At 38.6% G+C, this 19,743-nt stretch overlaps 3 protein-coding genes across 4 annotated transcripts; 1 reads left to right on the top strand and 2 right to left on the bottom strand.

Annotated features, from left to right (window-relative positions):
* Nucleotides 1–1,946: 1,946 nt before the first annotated feature.
* Nucleotides 1,947–5,619, bottom strand: LOC111494595 (ELF3-like protein 2). Its single transcript, XM_023144564.1, has 4 exons — nucleotides 4,787–5,619; nucleotides 3,334–4,109; nucleotides 3,198–3,249; nucleotides 1,947–3,088 (listed from the first exon to the last, which is right to left on the bottom strand). Exons 1-4 carry the CDS (start codon nucleotides 5,057–5,059, stop codon nucleotides 2,072–2,074), a joined length of 2,118 nt encoding a protein of 705 aa, XP_023000332.1. The 5' UTR covers nucleotides 5,060–5,619; the 3' UTR covers nucleotides 1,947–2,071.
* A 3,284-nt stretch (nucleotides 5,620–8,903) lies between these two features.
* LOC111494625 (transcription factor bHLH87-like) lies at nucleotides 8,904–10,464 on the top strand. 2 transcript variants are annotated; one of them, XM_023144601.1, is made up of 2 exons: nucleotides 8,904–9,309; nucleotides 9,345–10,464. In XM_023144601.1, the coding sequence occupies exon 2, from the start codon at nucleotides 9,352–9,354 to the stop codon at nucleotides 10,372–10,374; it is 1,023 nt and encodes a 340-aa protein (XP_023000369.1). In that variant the 5' UTR covers nucleotides 8,904–9,309; nucleotides 9,345–9,351; the 3' UTR covers nucleotides 10,375–10,464. The 2 variants fall into 2 exon arrangements, with proteins under 2 accessions (XP_023000369.1, XP_023000370.1); XM_023144602.1 differs by having other exon boundaries at nucleotides 8,922–9,261; nucleotides 9,334–10,464.
* Nucleotides 10,465–13,429: 2,965 nt separating this feature from the next.
* LOC111494580 (LRR receptor-like serine/threonine-protein kinase IOS1) lies at nucleotides 13,430–18,809 on the bottom strand. Its single transcript, XM_023144540.1, has 12 exons — nucleotides 18,676–18,809; nucleotides 18,057–18,597; nucleotides 16,998–17,479; nucleotides 16,786–16,918; nucleotides 16,618–16,689; nucleotides 16,017–16,088; nucleotides 15,855–15,935; nucleotides 15,360–15,762; nucleotides 15,153–15,279; nucleotides 14,972–15,034; nucleotides 14,144–14,303; nucleotides 13,430–14,038 (listed from the first exon to the last, which is right to left on the bottom strand). Exons 1-12 carry the CDS (start codon nucleotides 18,749–18,751, stop codon nucleotides 13,615–13,617), a joined length of 2,634 nt encoding a protein of 877 aa, XP_023000308.1. The 5' UTR covers nucleotides 18,752–18,809; the 3' UTR covers nucleotides 13,430–13,614.
* Nucleotides 18,810–19,743: the final 934 nt, after the last annotated feature.

Genomic DNA, 19,743 nt, shown 5'->3' on the forward strand with positions numbered 1-19,743 from the left:
CGCGTTTTATAAAAGTTAAAATTAATAAAATACACGTATAAAGACGTCTTACCTTTACCTGAAAAATGATGTGACACACGGTCGGAGTATTTTAAAAAATACTCAGTAAGTGGCCCTATTATAGGGGTCGTGAAAAGATTCAAACACATGCAATAATGCTTTTGGGACCTATCATTAAAACATCATAGGGTGGCCTCCCGTCTGGACTAAATTGGATATGCAATACTTCCCTACACACGTCCTTCACGTGTGAGCGTGAATCTTCAGGCGATTCACACCCTCCGTGGACTCATCATAGTCGAGCTAATTGTCTGTAATGATGTCCGAAGGTTAGCAGACCTTTGGGTGTCATGCTCAGTATGATCACCATTATCATCATATCGTACACGTCCGTACTCACCATAAAAAAAAAAGGAAAATATCCCGATGTTTATGTACATACAGACATGCATAAGGTCCCTATACTTTATCGTCTTTAAAACATCTTTATGACACAACCCTAGGTCCGTTCTTATATTATATAAGTAATATATGTACATTAACTTCCCATATTATAATCAGCATTAAAGTTATCTTGAGTGATGTTCTAAGCATAATTATCGTCATAATTTTGTATGACATTCACAACATGCTCACAACTTAATATAGAAAATAATGTCATATTAAGTAAATAACATAATCTACATTATCCTATCATCATGCATCGTCGTCATCATACAGCGTTACTGTAACACATCATAATCATCATAAAACATCATCAAAAGTAATCATATAACCATACATTTCATCATACATCATAATTATAAAGCATAAAAGATACATGTCAGTGCCACTAGGCACATGTCGTCATGCAAGCAATTGTTTGGCCTATCCTATAGTAAGGTCACTTACTTAGTTGGCATTAGCCGGCGTTCTCCTTAATTTAAATTATGTTAGCTTCCGTTCCTTGAAAGTTGCTTCAAGTGCCGTTGGAGTTCGTTTCCTATTAGGTGGTCCCATTCCTTTCAGTATTTCACAATTCTAAATTAAATTCAACTCCAAATTGTGAAACAGAGCATGGTACTGAGCCGCGGACCCAAGCCGAGCCATTTAAGCCACCGGAGAGGGCCACGTTGCATTTCTCTCTCGGGTCGAGGCACGGGTTTGGGGTGCTGATGCGGGTGTTGGGCCTGGACCTCGTGCTGTAGGTGGATTGTGTCGACACTACGCTGCCTACTGGATCTGGGCCGAGGCGCGCATTGGGCCGAAACCAAATGGATGGGTAGTGGGTTATGGGTTTAGTCCGACCCGAATCCGGATCCGACGGATTCGTCTTCTTCCCCCTGACTCGGCGAGTTTTTCCGATTTTCTTCTCTCTCCTCACCACAGTGGCTTGTAGATGCTTAAAACGACAGATCTATTAGGTTCTTGAAAAATCGAAACCGATATCTCGTTCCCGATGACGATGCACGTAGGAGGAACGCAAAACGTACCTCAGATGAACGTACAGTCGTCGAAGATCTCTTTCATGGCATGAATCAAGCGTTTCGACGTTGATTTTGGTTGTTTTAGGTATGCGTTCGCGGTTTTAGGTCTAGGAGAACATCGCCAAACTTCTCTCTCTTGATCTCTTGCTCTGTGTTTCTCTTGTAATAATCCTTTTTTCGAGGTCATCTTTGGATATCTAAGGATTCGATATTCAGCTTTCATATGTTCTTCTAACAACAAATTCAATATCTAGATGTGTATGAGAAAGATAAATACGATGTTTGATCGATATCAATATGTGTTCTTCACGGAATTTCAATGTTCTGCGCTTAAAGCATTTGGCGCATTTGTGACGGAGTTAAATGTTTCTTAGTTAATCCTCGATGATCGAATATTAGAGGGAGAACGCCGAAGAAATCTCCGAGATTACAATCGTGGATCATGTCATCAAGAACGAAAAGAGTTTGATTCTGTACACCTTTCAGAAATCTATTCACATTTTCACTAATCAGAAGAACATGATTACAGACAAAATTTTCTTACATTTCTATAAGAATATTGACAACAGTGTGGATATATCACATCCCAGATGAACTGAAATACATCATAATTGGTTTCTTTCTTCTTGTATCAACTGAAATATCCTAGCCGCTGATTCAGTAGCAGATTTAGGATGGTGAGGCACAACCTTGATTGCCCTTGATTTCTGCTCACTCATGTCTGCATTAGGACTGGACTCCTCAACTCCTGGTGGTTCAGTAGGAAAAAGAGGAAGCACATCTCCATTGCCTCTCTCAGAGCTGCTACTACCTGTACGTCCCATCGATCCGTGAACTTTCCGAGCACGAAACGGCATCGAATGGCTCGTTTGGCTTGGCATATCGCACGAGTTTTCTTGATGCGCCAAGCAGTTGATATCCCCCGTTGATATCTGCTTTTCCTGTTCTTTTGATTTCACTTTAGCAGCAAACAGACTCATTTGATCTGGAGTTGACCCCGACATCGATTGATTCGTTACTGGTACATGTGGAAAGTACATTTGGTTCAAGGGAATCATGCCCGGAAAATATCCGAACCCTTGGTGGTTAGAAGTAGGAACAGCATAAGCTGGGGTGTAAAAGTCTCCACTGCCTGTGTTTAGGCTCGTTAATCCATAGTTACCGTACATCGGTGTCACGAATCCTGCAGTCGGAGGGCATGGTCCTGTATATGGTTTGTAAACAAGAGTTTCAGAAGGAGACATAACTGGAACCAGCCATTGGTTTCCTGGTGTAGGGTGGCTAATGCACCAGGGAGCTGATTTTGGAACAGCAACTATCGGAGTTTGTGGCGTGTCTTTTACTCGAAGCTCGTAGCTTGTTTGTCGAGTAAGGGCAAGTTTACTGTTGTCCTTGTTGTTAAAAGAAGGTAAAGGAAGCTTGGCAAGAGGATTCTTATCTGCACATTTGGTGTCGAAAACGGGATTTGGCCGTTGATGATAGCCTTTCACCGTGGCGGTTCGAACCGGCTGTTGCGCAGCACACTTCGTTGGCTTGTTCTTAACAGCAGACAGAGCGGATGGAGGTTTGTCTAAATAGTGTTCAAGTAATATGTGTGGTGAACCAGCAATGAGTCTTTGAACCTATGTTGAATTCAAGGAGTAAAGCGTTTAAAAGTAAAGGAGAACGGGCTACGAATACGACGACGAAACGAAACATTTAAGTAATCAGTAGAGCCAAATGATGGTGTACCTCTATGAGTCTATGCAGCTCAAACACTTGTACTGCAAAAATCCTTTGCTGACTGAAAACAGTAGCAAAAAAATGGGAATAAGGGAACAGATAATTCAACCCAGCAGCTAAAACTAAAATTGAGAAGAATACTCACTGAGAAATCGCTTTTCGAGCTTTCCAGAATTGTTTTTCACCGATCAACCCGACGACGACATCAGGGGAGATATTTGGAGCTGTAGCTGAATCTACTACGGAAGCCTCTGAAACATTGTGTTTATGTTCTACTTCTCTCAAACGCACGGTAGCAAACTTCTCGAACTCGTTAGCCACATTTCTGTCACCATCTCTTGGTGACGAATTTTCCAAACCACTAACCTCAGCGCACCCCACATTGTCTTGGAGAGCTTCAGAGCTTTGTTCGGCCAAGCCTTCGGGATTTGCTCTCACATTTGCACCGCACGGTCTGCTCGAATTGCTGGTGGAAGTCCAGTTTTCTTTAGATGGATGGGGCAGCTTTGCCTTTTGAGAGTCCCTATAATTCATTGAAGGCCGAGTATTTGGCTCCAACAAAGGCTCATCTGTGGCTGAATGGATAAATGTAGGCCTCTTTACATGATCCTGAGTAGCCTTGCCCAAATTTGGATGCTCCTCGCCTTCATTCCCCGCATATTTTCTGGAACTATCAAGTTCGCTCGTGCTGCCGCTCGACATCCTTTCCCGAAACTTCTTGGGATTCAAGACCTTTGCAATTGAATTGCTTGGAGGATTTGATGACAATGATCCTGCTGCTACAACACTTGTCTTTAGCAACTTTGCCTCATTGCTTTGCACAACTCCTTTAGAATCATAAGCGTGAAGCTTCTCGTTGTGATGAGATTGTATCGAGCCCTTGGAGGACGATGAGAAGATGCCCCTTTTCTTGCCACCAAACTGCACAAAACAAGCAAAGTTCATGCAATCATTACCCAAAAATGCATAGAGAACGAGAAGCTTCAAAACCAAACATAGTGGCTCATTTTAAACCCATGATCAACCCCTTAATTAGCCGATGTGGGACTCCTCTCCCAACAATCCTCCCCTCGAACAAAGTATACCATAGAGCTTCTCCTGAGGCTTATAGAGCCCTCGAACAACCTCCTCTTAATTGAGGCTCGACCTCATCTCTGGAGCCCTTGAACATAGTACAACCTTTGTTCCACACTTGAGTCACTTTTGACTACACTTTCGGGCCTCACAACTTACTTGTTCGACATTTGAGGATTTTATTGACATAACTAAGTTAAGGGCATGACTCTAATATCATATTAGAAATCACAACCTTCCATAATGGTATGATATTGTCCACTTTGAGTATAAGCTCTCCTGCCTTTATTCTTGGTTTTCCCAACGTGTCTCATATCACTAGAGATGCATTCCTTACTTATAAACCCATGATCAACCGTTAATTACCCAACGTGGGACTCCTCTCCCAACCGTTCTCAACAATATGAATGTATGGTTTCAGTTTTTGGCTTCTAAAAGAACAATCAAAAGACAAAAAAAGTGAAACACTGATGCATTGATAAACATGTGAGGCATGAAGAATTGCAGTAAACAATTAAGCATACATGGCTGGAGGATGTCGAGGTCATCGGAGTACCGAGCGGAAGAGGAGCAGCAGCTGAAGCTGATCCAGGGGAAAACTTTTGAGCAGGAATGGTGAGCTGCTCATAGAGAGCCATTTTATTCCTTGGAGGAGCTCTTGGGCCACCTTTGTCGGTGTCATTGACATGGAGCCTAGGGAACATGGGACTCAACAATCTTTGTTCATCTTTCCCCCCTCTCATCCTCTCACCAAAACCCCCAAACGAAACAAACTCACCAGAAGAACCCAATTCCATGAATCTCTATGTCAAAACAACGGATTTTCATTTCAAAAACAGAAAAAAAAAACCCATCAATCATCAAACAACAACCATGAAATCACAAAATTCAGCAAACCCAGAAAGAAAAACCATTAATTTTGGCAAGAGATTCACAAATTGACAGACACCCATCATCAGCCCACTTCAAATGAACAAAATTCCGACAGAAATTCATGGAAAAAACAAGAAAAATGCAGAGAAGAACACAAAATGAAACACTCCTTGTTGAAGTCCGTCAGATCTCCATAGCCATGGGTACCGAAGAAGAAAGGGGGTTGTGGTGAAGATTGAAAAGGATTAAAGAAGAAAAAGGGTTTTGAATTTAGATTGTGGGGCAGTGACTGAATCCAGCACATGGAGGAGTATTTTGGCTACGTTGTTCATGTTAGAACCTTATGTTTTTGGTTCCATTTCGCCAATCTTTAAACGAAAAATCCGTTAAAGATCGTCTTCAACAAACAAATAAAACATCTCTCAAAAGCTTGGACTCAAAATATTTTCCTTTTTCTTTTTCCGGTGGCATTGATTCAACCCAGAGCGACTAATTGGGGATGTGGATTTTGTTGGTAAATTTGACCACAAACATTTCTCTCTTTTTTTCTTTTTCTTTTTCTTTTTCTTTTTTAATTATTTAAAAATATAAAATATAAAAAAAAAAAAAAACACAAAAAGATTGATTTAAATCAATATTATAATCACACGTGCACATTGTCGGATACGACATGTCGTCCCACGCTTCGGGATTTTAATGAACTTGGGCCTTCTTTTAATTTCAACCGGCCCACTTAGTGGAGCCCAACAAGCCTATTTGGGCCGTGTAAATATCATGAAGAGTTTTGGAACGGTGTGTATTGAGGGGAGTACAATTTTTTATTATTATTTTTTTTCCACGAAAGAGGACAAGAAATAAAATGACGGAAAAAGAGATGACGTTAATTTTAAAAGACAGATGGGAATTTTTTAGGGGCGGTGGTGGAAGGCCAGCAAGGCTTCGCTGTTGGGAATTTCCACGTGAGACAATTGTTGTCAGGAGATGAACCAATGAGAAGGTGCAACGTGTGAAAGGATGGTTGCGTTCACGTGTGAGATGTAATAATGGAATTGATGACAAGGATATATGTGGGGACCAATTGGAAAAATGCATTGTAACGGATTTAATGGCCTTGATTTGGTCTTTTTCCATCGTAATTGAGCCATCAACGGTCGAATTTGCATGATGAAATGAGGAGATAAAATGGACCCAAATTCATTCACACTACCAAAGCAACACCCTCATTTGACTTTACCCCCACTCTATTATTATTATTATTATTTTTTATATATATCACCTACTCGTTTGTATAATAAACCTGAATTTTATAAAATTTTAAACTTTTAATTTTGTATCTGATTTCGAATACATGTACCCTTTTGTTGAATGTTGTTCGAGCTTTTCTTGAAAGTATGACATGGGTTACTTAAACGCCACCCCTAAGTGGGGCTTAAGGAAATATGGGTATAGAAAATCTTACAAGCCCGTAGGTTCCCAATTTTAAAAAAATTTCTCCCAAGACAGACGGATCCTAGGTCCTACATGAGCTTTGGATAACCAAATATGAATTGGTACCGTAGGCACTTGAACGGCGAAAGAACAATCCAGAGAAAGATTTGGTGCAGCTTTCTCGAAGTGATAGGGGACCCACTTTTACCTGATAGATTTTCAAACTTTTGATTATGTATTTTGTGTCCTAATGTTAATAAATTTAAACTATTAAAATTTAATAGATGTCATGTGGGGGAGAAAATTTCTATGGGAATAATAAAAAAGAAATGGGGAAGTGATGATCCAAAGTTTGATACAAGTTGAAAAAATGTTAAAAATGAGACAGAACATGATGTGTTACTTGTATGAATCAGATAATACTTGTCCATTTTGTAAACTCATAAGTTACGTTTCCAATTCAAACTTGATCGACACGTAGCTGATGACGAGTTGGACATTGTGAAATTAGGATTAAGAAGTTGATTACAAGGAAAGCGAGGAACGAGGGGATTCCATTATCTAATTTCTTAGTTGATGATATACATTTTTGCCCAACTTTAATAAAAAAGTAAAAATGTTTTTCGTAAGGAATCATGTTACAAGTTAAAGTGTGTTCGTGCGTTAGCTTGGATCGAGTTAAGTTGGGTTGGGTTGATTAAGTTTTTCAGGTCATTGAATCTTCCAAACACTCCTATCAAAAGAGTTAGATTTAACGTAACTAGGTTAAAGAAATCGACTCTATATCTGAAAAGCTCATAAACCGTTTACTCAAATTCAAAACTCGAGTAACTTATAAAGAAAACAACACAAATGAGAGTATAATTTTTTCCACTAACATCTATCTCACGAGTCAGATTTAGGGTAACCAAAAGCTCTTAAACAAAAAAAAATGCAAATGCGTTATGGGTGAATTCTTGAAATCAACCCTATTTCGACAAACTTGTAACTCACACAAACGACTTGAATTCAAACTTTTAAACTCAAAACAGATCGGGTATTAAATGAGGTGAGTGATTATGGGGAGCATGTGGGTGGGTGCTCAGCTCAGCTCATAGCTCATAGCTCACAACTCAGCAGCCATTTTGATTCTCTTTCACCTATTATGTAAGCAAGCAGCAATAAAACCAGGGAGATAAGATGAACAATGAACAATGAACAATTTTTAATATAAATAATTAACCAACTTGGGTCTCTTATCCTCTCCTCTCTGACTTTCTTCCCTTAATTTGTGAACAACAAACAGCAACAACTCTCATGTTCTTCAATCCCCATTTAATTCTTCCCCCAACCTACCTCCCATCTCCATACCTTGTATCGAGCCCATTTACTTTTCGATATTCATCATTAATATCTCGTTAAATTGCAAGTTTAATCCTTTTACTTTCAAGTTTTTATCGAAGAGCTCCTTGAGTTTTAAAAACACAAACTTTCAGATTTAATCTGTTATGGATTGTCGTCAGTCTCACAATTTTAAAACATGTCTATTAATGAAAGGTTTCCACGCCCTGGTAAGAAATGTTTCGTTGATCTCTTTAATGAATATGGGATCTCACAATCTACTCTACTTATGACTCAATGTCCTCGCTAGCACACTACTCTGATATTATTAGTAACATCTCAAACCCACTGTTAGTTGATATTGTCCACTTTAATCTGTTACGTATCGCTGTCAGCCTCACAGTTTAGAACGCGTCTATTAAGTAGAAGTTTCCATATCCTCGTAATGAATGTTTCGTTACTCTTGCATTTAGGATTCTATTAGATAAAAAGAATCTTTATATCTAATAGATGAAATAATTACTGAATCATTTAGCCTCAATTTTGCAAAAGAGAAAAGGTAAAGCTATGATTAATACAAAAAAGTTTATTATTATTATTATTATTATTATTATTTTGCAGAAAGATGCTTTTAGTCAGTCAAAATTACAACTTTACCCCAAATCAGGTTAAAATATTTGGAAATTTAAAAATAGAAAAATAAAAATATTATAATATTAAAAAGAAAATTCCATTTTCCAATATAGGTTAGAATAAAAAATGAATCACTGAAATCTTATTCTTCTCCCACCAAACTGACAAATAATAATAATAATAATAATAATAAATAAATAAATAAAATAATAAAAAAAAGCTTATCTTTTTCAAAGGCATTATATTTCTGTCAACGGTTTATTTTAATTTAATTTTATTATTTTTCCTTTCTTCCCCTTTTGCACATTTTTTGCATCTTCAAAGTACCATTACCAATATTTTGTTTGCATTTATACCCTTCCCTTTCCATACTTTTCTTTTCACTCCCTCCTTTAAAAACCAAACCTTTCTTCGGCCCTCCAAAGTACAAAATTCTCGTGTTTTTCTATGTTCTTGTTCATGTTCATGTTTGTGTTCTTGTTCTTGTTCTATGTTCTTGTTTGCGATGTTTTGATTTTCGCTCGGCTTTCCCTTTTTTTTTCTTGTTTTGGAGTTTCTCTTTCCATTTCCAAACATTAGTTGTCAACAAAATGACATAAGCAATAGCTGTGTCTTGTTCCTATTGTCTTAGTTTCCTCACCATTTTCCAAATTAGGAAAGAGTTGGTCAAGAATGTACAAAAGGAGGAGTTTGAATAGCTGAGGGAAAGAGCTCGAGCTCGAGCCCGACAGATCGGTCTTTTTCGGTAAGTTTCGTGAATTCTTCTTTAGAAACAAGAAACAAGAAACGAGAAACGACTTTGTGTAATATGTTTCAGGAAGTTGAAGTAGTAGTAATGGATTATTTGAACCGGGATGGATATAGGTCGAGAGTTGCAACAACAAACATGACGTCGCCGGTGTCGTTTTGGAGCAATTACCAACAAGGAGTTGAAGAAAGGTTCATGATATCCAATTCAAATTCTCACTTCTTCAACTCAGTTCAAGATCTCCCAATGAGCCCTCCATTGACAAGCTTTGCAACATCCAAAGACATGGATGCTATTGCACCCTATGGGTTCGACGACGGTAAATCGACGTCGGTTACAGCGTGCTCTCTCGAGTCATTGGACTGCTTGCTTTCAGCTACAAATAGCAACACAGACACATCAGTTGAAGATAATGATGGATCAGTGCCAATGATCTTAACAGATTACACAAATTTATGGAACTTTGGAAGCAATGCAGCAACTACAAAGAGAACCCATCAAGAATCTACAGATTACTCTGTTTTTTCCAACACCATCAAGAATCTCTCTAATTCAACTTCAAACAGTGGAGGGTTTAGGATCATAACAGATCAAAATCAACCAAAATCAAAGAAACCCAGATCAGAAAAGCCACCAAGTTCATCAAACATCAACTTCCAACAATCATGTTCATCAGGATCATCATGTATTGATCAAGAGCCTGACCCAGAAGCCATAGCACAAATGAAGGAAATGATATACAGAGCAGCAGCTTTGAGGCCAGTGAATTTGGGGGTAGAAGGGATAGAAAAGCCCAAAAGGAAGAACATGAGGATCTCAACAGACCCACAAACAGTAGCAGCAAGGCAAAGGAGAGAGAGAATCAGTGAAAGAATTAGGGTTTTGCAAAGGCTTGTTCCTGGTGGGGACAAAATGGATACTGCATCAATGCTTGATGAAGCTGCAAATTATCTCAAGTTCTTGAAGTCTCAGATCAAAGCTTTAGAGAATCTTGGGCAAAAGATTGAATCTTTGAACTGCCCTTCAACTAGCTTAGCTTTTTCTTTCAACCCTTCTTTTCCCATACAATCATCTTCATCATTATCCCATGACCAATTTCCCCAAAACTGAACTGATATTGTACCTTCACTTTGCTTCTTCATGTTTCAATCTTCAATATTAAACCAATAAATTCACATTAACTTAGATCATTAGAATACTGATACTCCATTTGTTCCTACGTTGTCGAGTAATAAGCACGAGTGTTCGTAAATCTTCCCAAATCACCGACTAACGTCTTTCGTTATTGAACTTCAAAATTTGAAGAAGACCCAATTAGCGAAAATCAATATTAACACAAATTCAAATACAAACCTCTTACTCTAATTGTGAGATCCCATGTCGATTGGAGAGGGGAACGAGTGCCAACAAAGACGCTGAGCCTCGAAAGAGGATGGATTGTAAGATCCCACATCAGTTGGAGAGGAGAACGAAACATTCTTTATAAGGGCGTGAAAACCTCTCCCTAGTAGACACGTTTAAAAACCTTGAAAAGAAATGTATAAGAGAAAGTCTAAAGAGAACAATATCTACTAGCGATGGAGTTTGACTGTTACACTATATCATGTTACAACAAGTTCGATTATAACAACATTGTAACACATCAACTACGAACGAATCATATCCTTAGAAGTGAAAATGTAAGAGTTGGTTGTTTTAGAATGATGATGGATTGATTAAGCGTTTAACTTTTTGTGAGTAGCAGAGGGAAAAGGTTAGTAATAATAACAATATGATTAAGTTGAAAGTGAATGTTACTTTTGAAGCTTTGTGTTTGTAATTGAAAAAGAATCAAACTTTTTACTTTGTAATAACAATTGTAATGTGTTTTGATTCAATTTTATAAGTGTTATTACCAATGCTTTTGAAACATTCTGTTTGGAAATGAGAGCCAAAGTCAGTGGGGTGGTCTCCTTGATTCAATCCAAAGCGTGCTCTTGGGAATCAACCCAAATTTATTGGTATCCACATGCTTTCTCCTTCTTTTTTGCCTTCCTATTAAATCTTCTTCTATCTCTCTCTTGCCACTATGGTTTCTCCTAACCTTGTTTAGTTTATGAAGAGAATCGGAGTAATTACCACTCGGATTTCTTAGGATCTTAGTTCGACCTTTTGTTTGACCTTTTGAGCAGTTTTATTTCAACCTAACAAATTTGGTAGGAGTGTGCACAGGTAGGTTGGGGTGGGGAAATCTTTTGGATCAACCAAAAATTTCGGGATGGTTGAGTTGGTGATTCCAGTAACTTAAATAGACTTCACAACCGAAGCCTGGGCTGGATTGTCAACACTCGAATATCGTAACTTGCAATAAGATCATGTCTATCAAACACTTCTTGTGACAACTTGATCATCCTTCGCTCGAACCCGCTCTTTTGTTTAATGCTCAAAGAAAAATACCCAAAAAAGGGGAGATATTTGGGAATTCATTCATTGATTGGAAGGATGCAAATTGATATTGATGATGCGATCATGTGTTGTGGGGTGTGGGGTTGGGGCATTTAACCATTCATTTGGATTGGATTGGATTGGTTTGGTTTGGTTTGGTTTGGTTTGGTTTGGTTTTGTCATAAAGGATGTGGGCCCATTCCAAAGTAACAAACTTTAGAGGAGGGCAAAGAAAAAGATATTGTTTTTTATTATTATTGTTTTGGGCCATTTAATTGGACTCTTATTTTGTAGGCTTTCCGACAGTTGACTTTGTCTAACCAATGGAGACATCACATAGGGTGTTGTTGAGAAAAAAGTCTTGAAATGAATTGTCAAAGGACACGTGTTGATCTCTTATTGGTCTGTCTTGCGGTGGTTAATACCGGGTAGGTTGTTTTGTTCCCCCGGAAAACAAGATTTGGAGGTCATTCTTTCTGGATGCATATGTGTATCTGCCAAATTTATTTTTCAAATCTAAGTTATATGTCTTGCTTATCCTGATCGTAACAATAGAGATAGGCTTGTTTCGGTTCCAAAAAAGACCTCATACTAATTTTTGCCCACGTACCTTTAGTTTACAAGACTGACACTCTACCATTGAGCTATAAGGGCTTCTACAATGATATCATATTATGCACTTTGAATATAAAGACCTCATACCAATGTAGATGTCCAACCACTTTATAAAATTTATGATATACTTACGAATACATATTTTTGTCCTCACGCAGGATTTAACTATGGACCTTCAATTTACAAGACTAACGCTCTACCACTGAGCTATAAGGGCTTTTACAATGATATAATATTATTCACTTTTAAGTATAAAGGCCTCATACCAATGGAGATGTGTATTTCTTATGAGAGTTTATGTTCAAAGTGGACAATATCATACTATTTGTGGAGGTCCGTGATTTTGAAAATGGTATTAGAGTCATGCCCTTAACTTAGTCATGTCAATAGAATCCTCAAGTGTCAAACAAAGAAGTTGTGAGACCCAAGGTGTTGTCAAAAGTGATTCAAGTTTTAAACAAATAGTGTACTTTATTCGAGGGCTTTAGAGAAGGAGTTGAGCCTCGATTAAGGGGAGGCTGTTCGTGAGCTCCATTGGCCTCAAGGGAGACTCTATGGTGTACTTTGTTCGATGAGAGGATTGTTGAGAATTGTTGGGAGAGAAGTCTCATGTTGGCTAATTAAGGAGAAGATCATGGGTTTATAATTAAGAAATACTATCTCCATTGGTATGATACCTTTTGAGGAAACCAAAAGTAAACCCATGAGAGCTTATGCTCAAAGTGACAATATCATACTATTGTGGAGGTCGTGATATTGAACATAGTATCAGAGTCATGCCCTTAACTTAGCCAAGTCAATAGAATTCTCAATTGTCGAACATAAAAGTTGTGAGTCTCGAAGATGTAGTCAAAAGTGACTCAAGTGTCGAATAAAGAGTGTACTTTGTTCAAGGGCTCTAAAGAGGAGTCGAGCCTTGATTAAGGAAAGGTTGTTCGAGGGATCCATAGGCCTCATGGGAGACTCTGGTGTACTTTGTTCGAGGGGAGGATTGTTGGGAGAAAAGTCTCATATTAGTTAATTAAGAGGAAGATCATGGGTTTATAAGTAAGGAATACTATCTCCATTGGTACGACACTTTTTGAGGAAACCAAAAGTAAAGCAACGAGAGCTTATCATACCTGGACACACTTATTTACATATATTCTACAAAGAAGAGGTTACTGTTCAAGTTGAAAGCAAAATTTGTACATTTCAGGTTTCAACAGCCTAATGATCAAATCCAACAACTTTGATAAATTCTGGAAGGGAAAATCCAAGACCAAAGGAACAGGGAGGAGGAGGAGGAAGACGACGACGTTCCAACAAAATTCACCTCGCCACGGGACCCGGTCGAGGGGGCAACACCATAAAGATGGATGTCATTTCAATGGACTCAGTCGAATAAGGAGGGTGGCTATCCGGTGTTCGGCTCATTTCTGCAGCCAAGCAACTTTTCAGTTCTTTCACCACTTGACTCATTGTTGGCCTTCTCCCGGCATTCACTGATACACAAGCCATTGCTACTTCCAATGCTTTCCGGACAGAGTTCATACTATATTCTCCTTTTAATATTGGATCTACTATGTTCATAATATCACCTTGTGCAGCCATGGAACCAACCCATTTAATTATATGAACTGAATCCTGGCCTTGAGATTTTGATATCACTGGTTTGCAGCTCACCATCTCCAACAAAGTAACCCCAAAGCTATACACATCACTTTTTGGACTTGGCCTGTTTGATGTTCTATACCTGAGAGTCAATCCATGAAGTTTGTTCAAAATTTATCTCTATAGATTGTTCTTTTAAGAGAAAAATAAATGACACCATTGAGGAATGTTTGAAGTTAGTACTTACTCCGGGTCGAGATAACCGGTCTTATCATCGGTTGGGTAGCTCTTAGAGATACCGAAGTCGGAAAGCTTAGCTCGAAAATTTTTGGTTAACAAGATGTTTGTTGGTTTCATATTTCCATGGACTAATGGAGGCTTACAACCATAGTGTAGATACTCAAGCCCTGCAGGTTTTTAGTTTTTAGTAGATCGAATTACAGGGCGTAAAACAAAAAAAATATGCTGATTCGGGATGTGTAACAACCCAAGCCCAAGTCCACCGCTAGTAGATATTGTCTTTTTTTAGCATTCCTTTTGGGCTTCTACTCAAGGTTTTTAAAACGTGTCTACTAAGGAGAGGTGTCCACACCTTTCTAAGTAATGCTTTGTTTCCCTCTCCAAACAATGTGGGGTCTCGCAATCCACCCTCCTTAGGGGCCCAGCGGAAGTAATGCTCAGTGTCTAGCTCTGATACCATTTGTAACAGTCCAAGTCTACCGTTGGCAGATATTGTCCTCTTCATGCTCTCCCTTCCGGGCTTCCTCTCAAGGTTTTTAAAATGCGTCTAAAACCCGTGAGGCTTACGGCCATACGTAACGAGCCAAAACGGACAATATCTATTAGCGGTGAGTTTGAGCTATTACAAATGGTATCACAGCTAGACACCGTGAACTTGTGCTACATTGGTTGGAGAAGGGAACAAAACATTTCTTATAAAGGTGTGAAAACCTCTCCCTAGCAGACGCATTTTAAAATCGTGAGGCTTACAACAATACATAACGAGCCAAAGTGGACAATATCTACTAGCAGGGAGATTGTGCTATTATGTGAAGATGTTTGAATGAAAACACACCTTGAGCTGCATCCATAGCTATTCGTAGTCTATCTTCCCAACTTATGACTCCTGAACCCATCTCTGCATATTCAATGAAAAGCAAGTAGAAAACCTCAAATTTTCATTTTTTTAAACTGAAATGGATCTAAGATTTTCAATATAACTTGTTTCAAATATTTGCTAAGGGCAGGAAGATTACCAGAAAGGCGCTGTGCTAAGCTTCCGTTGTCCATATACTCATAAACGAGGCCAAGGTGAGTTCCTTCGTTCAAGTACCCTACAAGGCTTGTCAAGTTCCTGTGGTGAACTCTAAGAAGTGTGGTAACCTGTATGAAAATAGCATCTTTTTAGTCTTATAAACAACTGTGAGCTAACTTTTTTATGAGAATATCCAAATACTACATTCCTCTGCTTTAAATTGATCGTTGCTTTGTATTGCTGATGGAGCTATCATCTTCACAGCCACTTGAATATCATCAACCAACCCATGGTAAACCGCTCCAAAGCTACCTCTACCAAGAATCTTCTCAAAATTGTTGGTCATTTTCACAACTTCAGAATAAGTAAACTGCTGCCTTCTAGTTTCCAATGAACTGCTACCAACCTCCAAGACCTCTTTATCTTCTTCTTTCCTTTTTGTTCTAGCTATACAAAAGACAGCCCCTGCAATGGTGGCAATGGCAAGCACGCCTCCCACTGATGCTACTACTGGAATGATGAACTTGTTCTTCTCCTTATGTTTCTCCTCTTCCTGCTTTCCGGTGCATTGAACTAAAGAATGTGCTTCTAGATTTGGATTGCCTTTCATGCTGTCATGATTAGATTTTCATAAGCTGACATGTTAGACTTACAGCTTTGAATTGAAAATTATTTATAAGTTATGATGGTCCAAGAAAGAGACCGTAATGATAGTAAGCTATCATTGAGTCTTCTTATGAGTTCAGGTGGAAGTGGACATGAGAGATTGTTGTTCTCCAAGTTTCTGGGAATAGACCAAAGAAATTCAATCATCCGACAAACTGCTTGGTTCTTTGACTTTATTTTTTCAGCTGAAGTAACTTACAGAACTTTGAGGTTTGACAGTTTTGATAGAGCATCAGGCAGTTCTCCTGTTAAGCTGTTGTTTGACAAGTCCCTGAGATTCAAACTCAATTTGTTGTAATTGGTTTTAAGATAGACATGGTAACGACCAAGCCCATTGCTAGCAGATATTGTCCTCTTTCAGTTTTCTTTTCTGGGTTTTCCAGATTTTTAAAACGCGTTTGCTAGGGAGAGGTTTCTGCACTCTTATAAAGAATGTTTCGTTCTTCTCTCCAACCGACGTGGGATCTCACAATCCACCACCCTTTAGGGCCTAGCGTCCTCGCTGTTGCACTGCCTCGCGTCCACCCCCTTTGGGGGCTCAGCCTCCTCGCTGCCACATCGCCTGGTGTCTGACTCTGATACCATTTTTAACATCCCAAGCCCACCGCCAGTAGATATTGTTCTCTTCGGGTTTCCCTTTTCAGGCTTCCCCTCAAGGTTTTTAAAACGCGTCTGCTAGGGAGAGGTTTCCACACCCTTAATAAAGGATGCTTCGTTTTTCTCCCCAATCGACGTAGGATCTCATGAACAATGAATCTAGAGATTCCAGTTTAGTTATCATTTAAACGAGAGATACTTACAGAGTTTCTAAGGCTGTTAGATCAGAGATATCTGGAGATATGTCACCTGTCAAACCACTTGATGACAAGTTCCTATAAAATTGATATCAGTTCATTCATCTCAACATGTTCTGTTGGATAGCAAACTTAAACGATAAGGTAACTTTCTAAACAAAGCATGCTACTCACAGTGATGTGATTCTTGGGATTGACTCATTGGTACAACCTACACCACTCCAAGGATATGCTCTCGGGATACATGGATCTCCTTCCCAATCTTTCATTACTCCATAAATTGACTTTATTTTCCTCATTGCATCCACTATTTTTCAGTACAATCCATTCATGAAATCAACAAACAAGTTCAAATTTCAGTACCCCAGAAAGTTAAATCAACGTACCATCTCCTTGATCTGATTCTAATTCTGAGACTTGAATTTGGTAATAAACTTCTAATCCATTGATTATTGGAGGAAGTGTTGAATTCTCAGTTCGAAAGAATGAAAATTTGTGTTGCTTTTGAGGGAATCCCAATGGTTTAGTGCTATAAATGCTGCTTGTATACAAGTAATCAGGAACAATAGGTCCACCCCAATATTCTCCATTATGACTGATGTTGAAGCCCCTGAATTGTTTTGGTTGAAGCTCTACTAACTCAGCAAAGTGAAGATATATATAATATTGAGTATTTTCATCATCTGATTCCCACCAAAGTTCAATAGATTGAGTTGCATTCTTTGGGGTTATGGCAGTTCCCATCACAATGGCTGCTGGATGATGCAGGGTGTGGTCCTTGGCATCTATAGTAAGAGAGGTATTTAATTGTCTGAAGTTCTTGTTATTGAAAGGACTCCAAATTCGATCGAAAACATCGTAAGGGTACCTGAAACAAAGGCACGCACTCAAAAGAAGAAATGTAATAGCCTAAGCCTACCGCTAGCAGATATTGTTCTTTTTGGGCTTTTTCTTTCATGTTTCCCCTCAAGGTTTTTAATACACGTTTGCTAGGGAGAGGTTTCCACACCCTTATAAAGAATGTTTCGTTCTCCTCGGTTGGTGTGAGATCTCATAATCCACTCCCCTTCGAGGCTCAGCCTCCTCGTTGGCACATCACCCGGAACCTGACTCTGATACCATTACTAATAGTTCAAGCCCACCACTAGCAGATATTGTCTTCTTTGAGCTTTTTCTTTTGGGCCTTCTCTCAAGGTTTTTAAAATGCGTATGCTAGGGAGAAGTTTCCACACTCTTATAAAAAATGCTTTGTTCCCTTATCGAACTGATGTGGGATCTCACAATCCACCCCCTTCGGAGCCCAACGTCCTCATTAGACACTCATTCATCTCTCCAATCGATGTCGGATCTCGCAATCCACCCCTTTAGAATCCACTCTCCAATCGAAGTGGAATTCATGATATAACGCAATTCCTATCAAATTTGATGAATCAATAAGAACTCACCTGTATGATACATTCGTTACTGACCCCATATCCAAACGAACAAAATTCAAGAAGGATCCAAACTGAATTGGGTAAGATTCATCAGGTAAAGGTCTAAACTCCAATGCAGAGATGAAAGGTGCTCCATTTCCTGTATTAATCAAACAGATTTGCACTCTATTTGCTGATGGAATATGTATAATTTCTTTGTAGGTCTCAACATATTCAAACAAATTCTCCACTTTAACCCACAAGCTATCTCCAAAGTAGAGTTCAAAGATTGGTAAGCTACTCAACCCATCATAATTTCCATACAAGAAGCTTGCTCGAATCAAGTATTTCCTTTCACTGATAATATTGCTTATATTGTAGCAGTTCCTGATGCCTTGAGGAAAGCTTCGAAGGGACTGTAGTTGTCTATCAAATAAGCTTTTGAACGTTGAGTTTATGCTCTGGCTTTCACCACTGTTTATGTAAGCTGCATCTGACATGTAGTTTATGTTTGTCTTTGATTCTTTGTATCTTGAGTTTGCTGGTAATCCGCAATCCAAGCTTATAAAACCTGAGAGATTATATGAGCCAAAGAGAGTTTAAAGAATGTTTATACAGATTTTGTAGTGGTATGAAGAACAGGATTTACCTGATTGATCTTGAGCTTGAACAGCTAGTACAAGAGCTAGAGAAACCAGTAAGCATCTTGTTCTTGTGTTCATCATCTGCCTTTGGAATTTCTCTCAGATTTGGTGCAGATAACAACTTAGATTGGTTGTCAGCATAAACTGAAGGTATATTGTTGCAAATAAAGCTAAATGTTTTGCTTGTGGACAGAGAATATCTACCCAAACATCTGCATCATTATGTTTTGGCAGTTGACTTGGACTTGGCCTGGTTTTCTATTGAATAATAATAAATGTTTAAAGGTCAACTGGGTGGGTTTCTAAGTTGGGTTTTGTTTGGAAGTCGAAGTCCACACTTAGCAGATATTGTTCTCCTGTATCGTCTTTTTTGGGTTTTAAAATGTGTTTAGGAGACTTCCACAGTACTTCGTTCCCTTCTCCAACCGATGTGGGATCTCGCAATCCACTTCTTGGGGGTCCAGCGCCCTCGTAGGCACACCACTCGGAGTCTGACTTTGATGCTATTTGTAACAGACCAAGCCCACAACGAGCAGATATTGTCATCTTTGGACTTTCCCTTCTGCATTTCTACACCTTTGTAAGGAGTTATTCAGACCAAGCCCACCGCTATTAGATATTGTCGTCTTTGAACTTTCCTTTCTGGATTTCTACACTTTTGTAAAGAGTGATTTATTCTTCTCTAACTAATGTGAGATCTCACCGTTTTCGATTACATAGATGAACTCATACTTGACCTTACCCTTGAATGATAGAACTATTGAGATTCTTATAGATAGCCTAATCATATTATTAGGGGTGCAAAGGAATGTTGTAATCATCCTAAATCCAAATTTCAAATCCAAGACCACTTCTTTTTCTTAATAAAAATATATGTCAAAGAGTTTCCAATATACCTTTAAGACTTAAAAAGTCTAAAAAAAAGTTCGGTTAATTTTATTTTTTTAAAGTATCATTAATACTCTTTAATTCTTTTTTCAAAAACTTCAAAAATACCCTTAAATCTTATATAAAAGTTTAAAACGAATCACATTTCACCAATGATAAAGATGTATGGTGGTTCGACTTTGAAT

Source organism: Cucurbita maxima, unplaced genomic scaffold (assembly GCF_002738345.1).
Source record: "Cucurbita maxima cultivar Rimu unplaced genomic scaffold, Cmax_1.0 Cma_Scf00020, whole genome shotgun sequence".
Taxonomy (NCBI): Eukaryota; Viridiplantae; Streptophyta; class Magnoliopsida; order Cucurbitales; family Cucurbitaceae; genus Cucurbita; species Cucurbita maxima.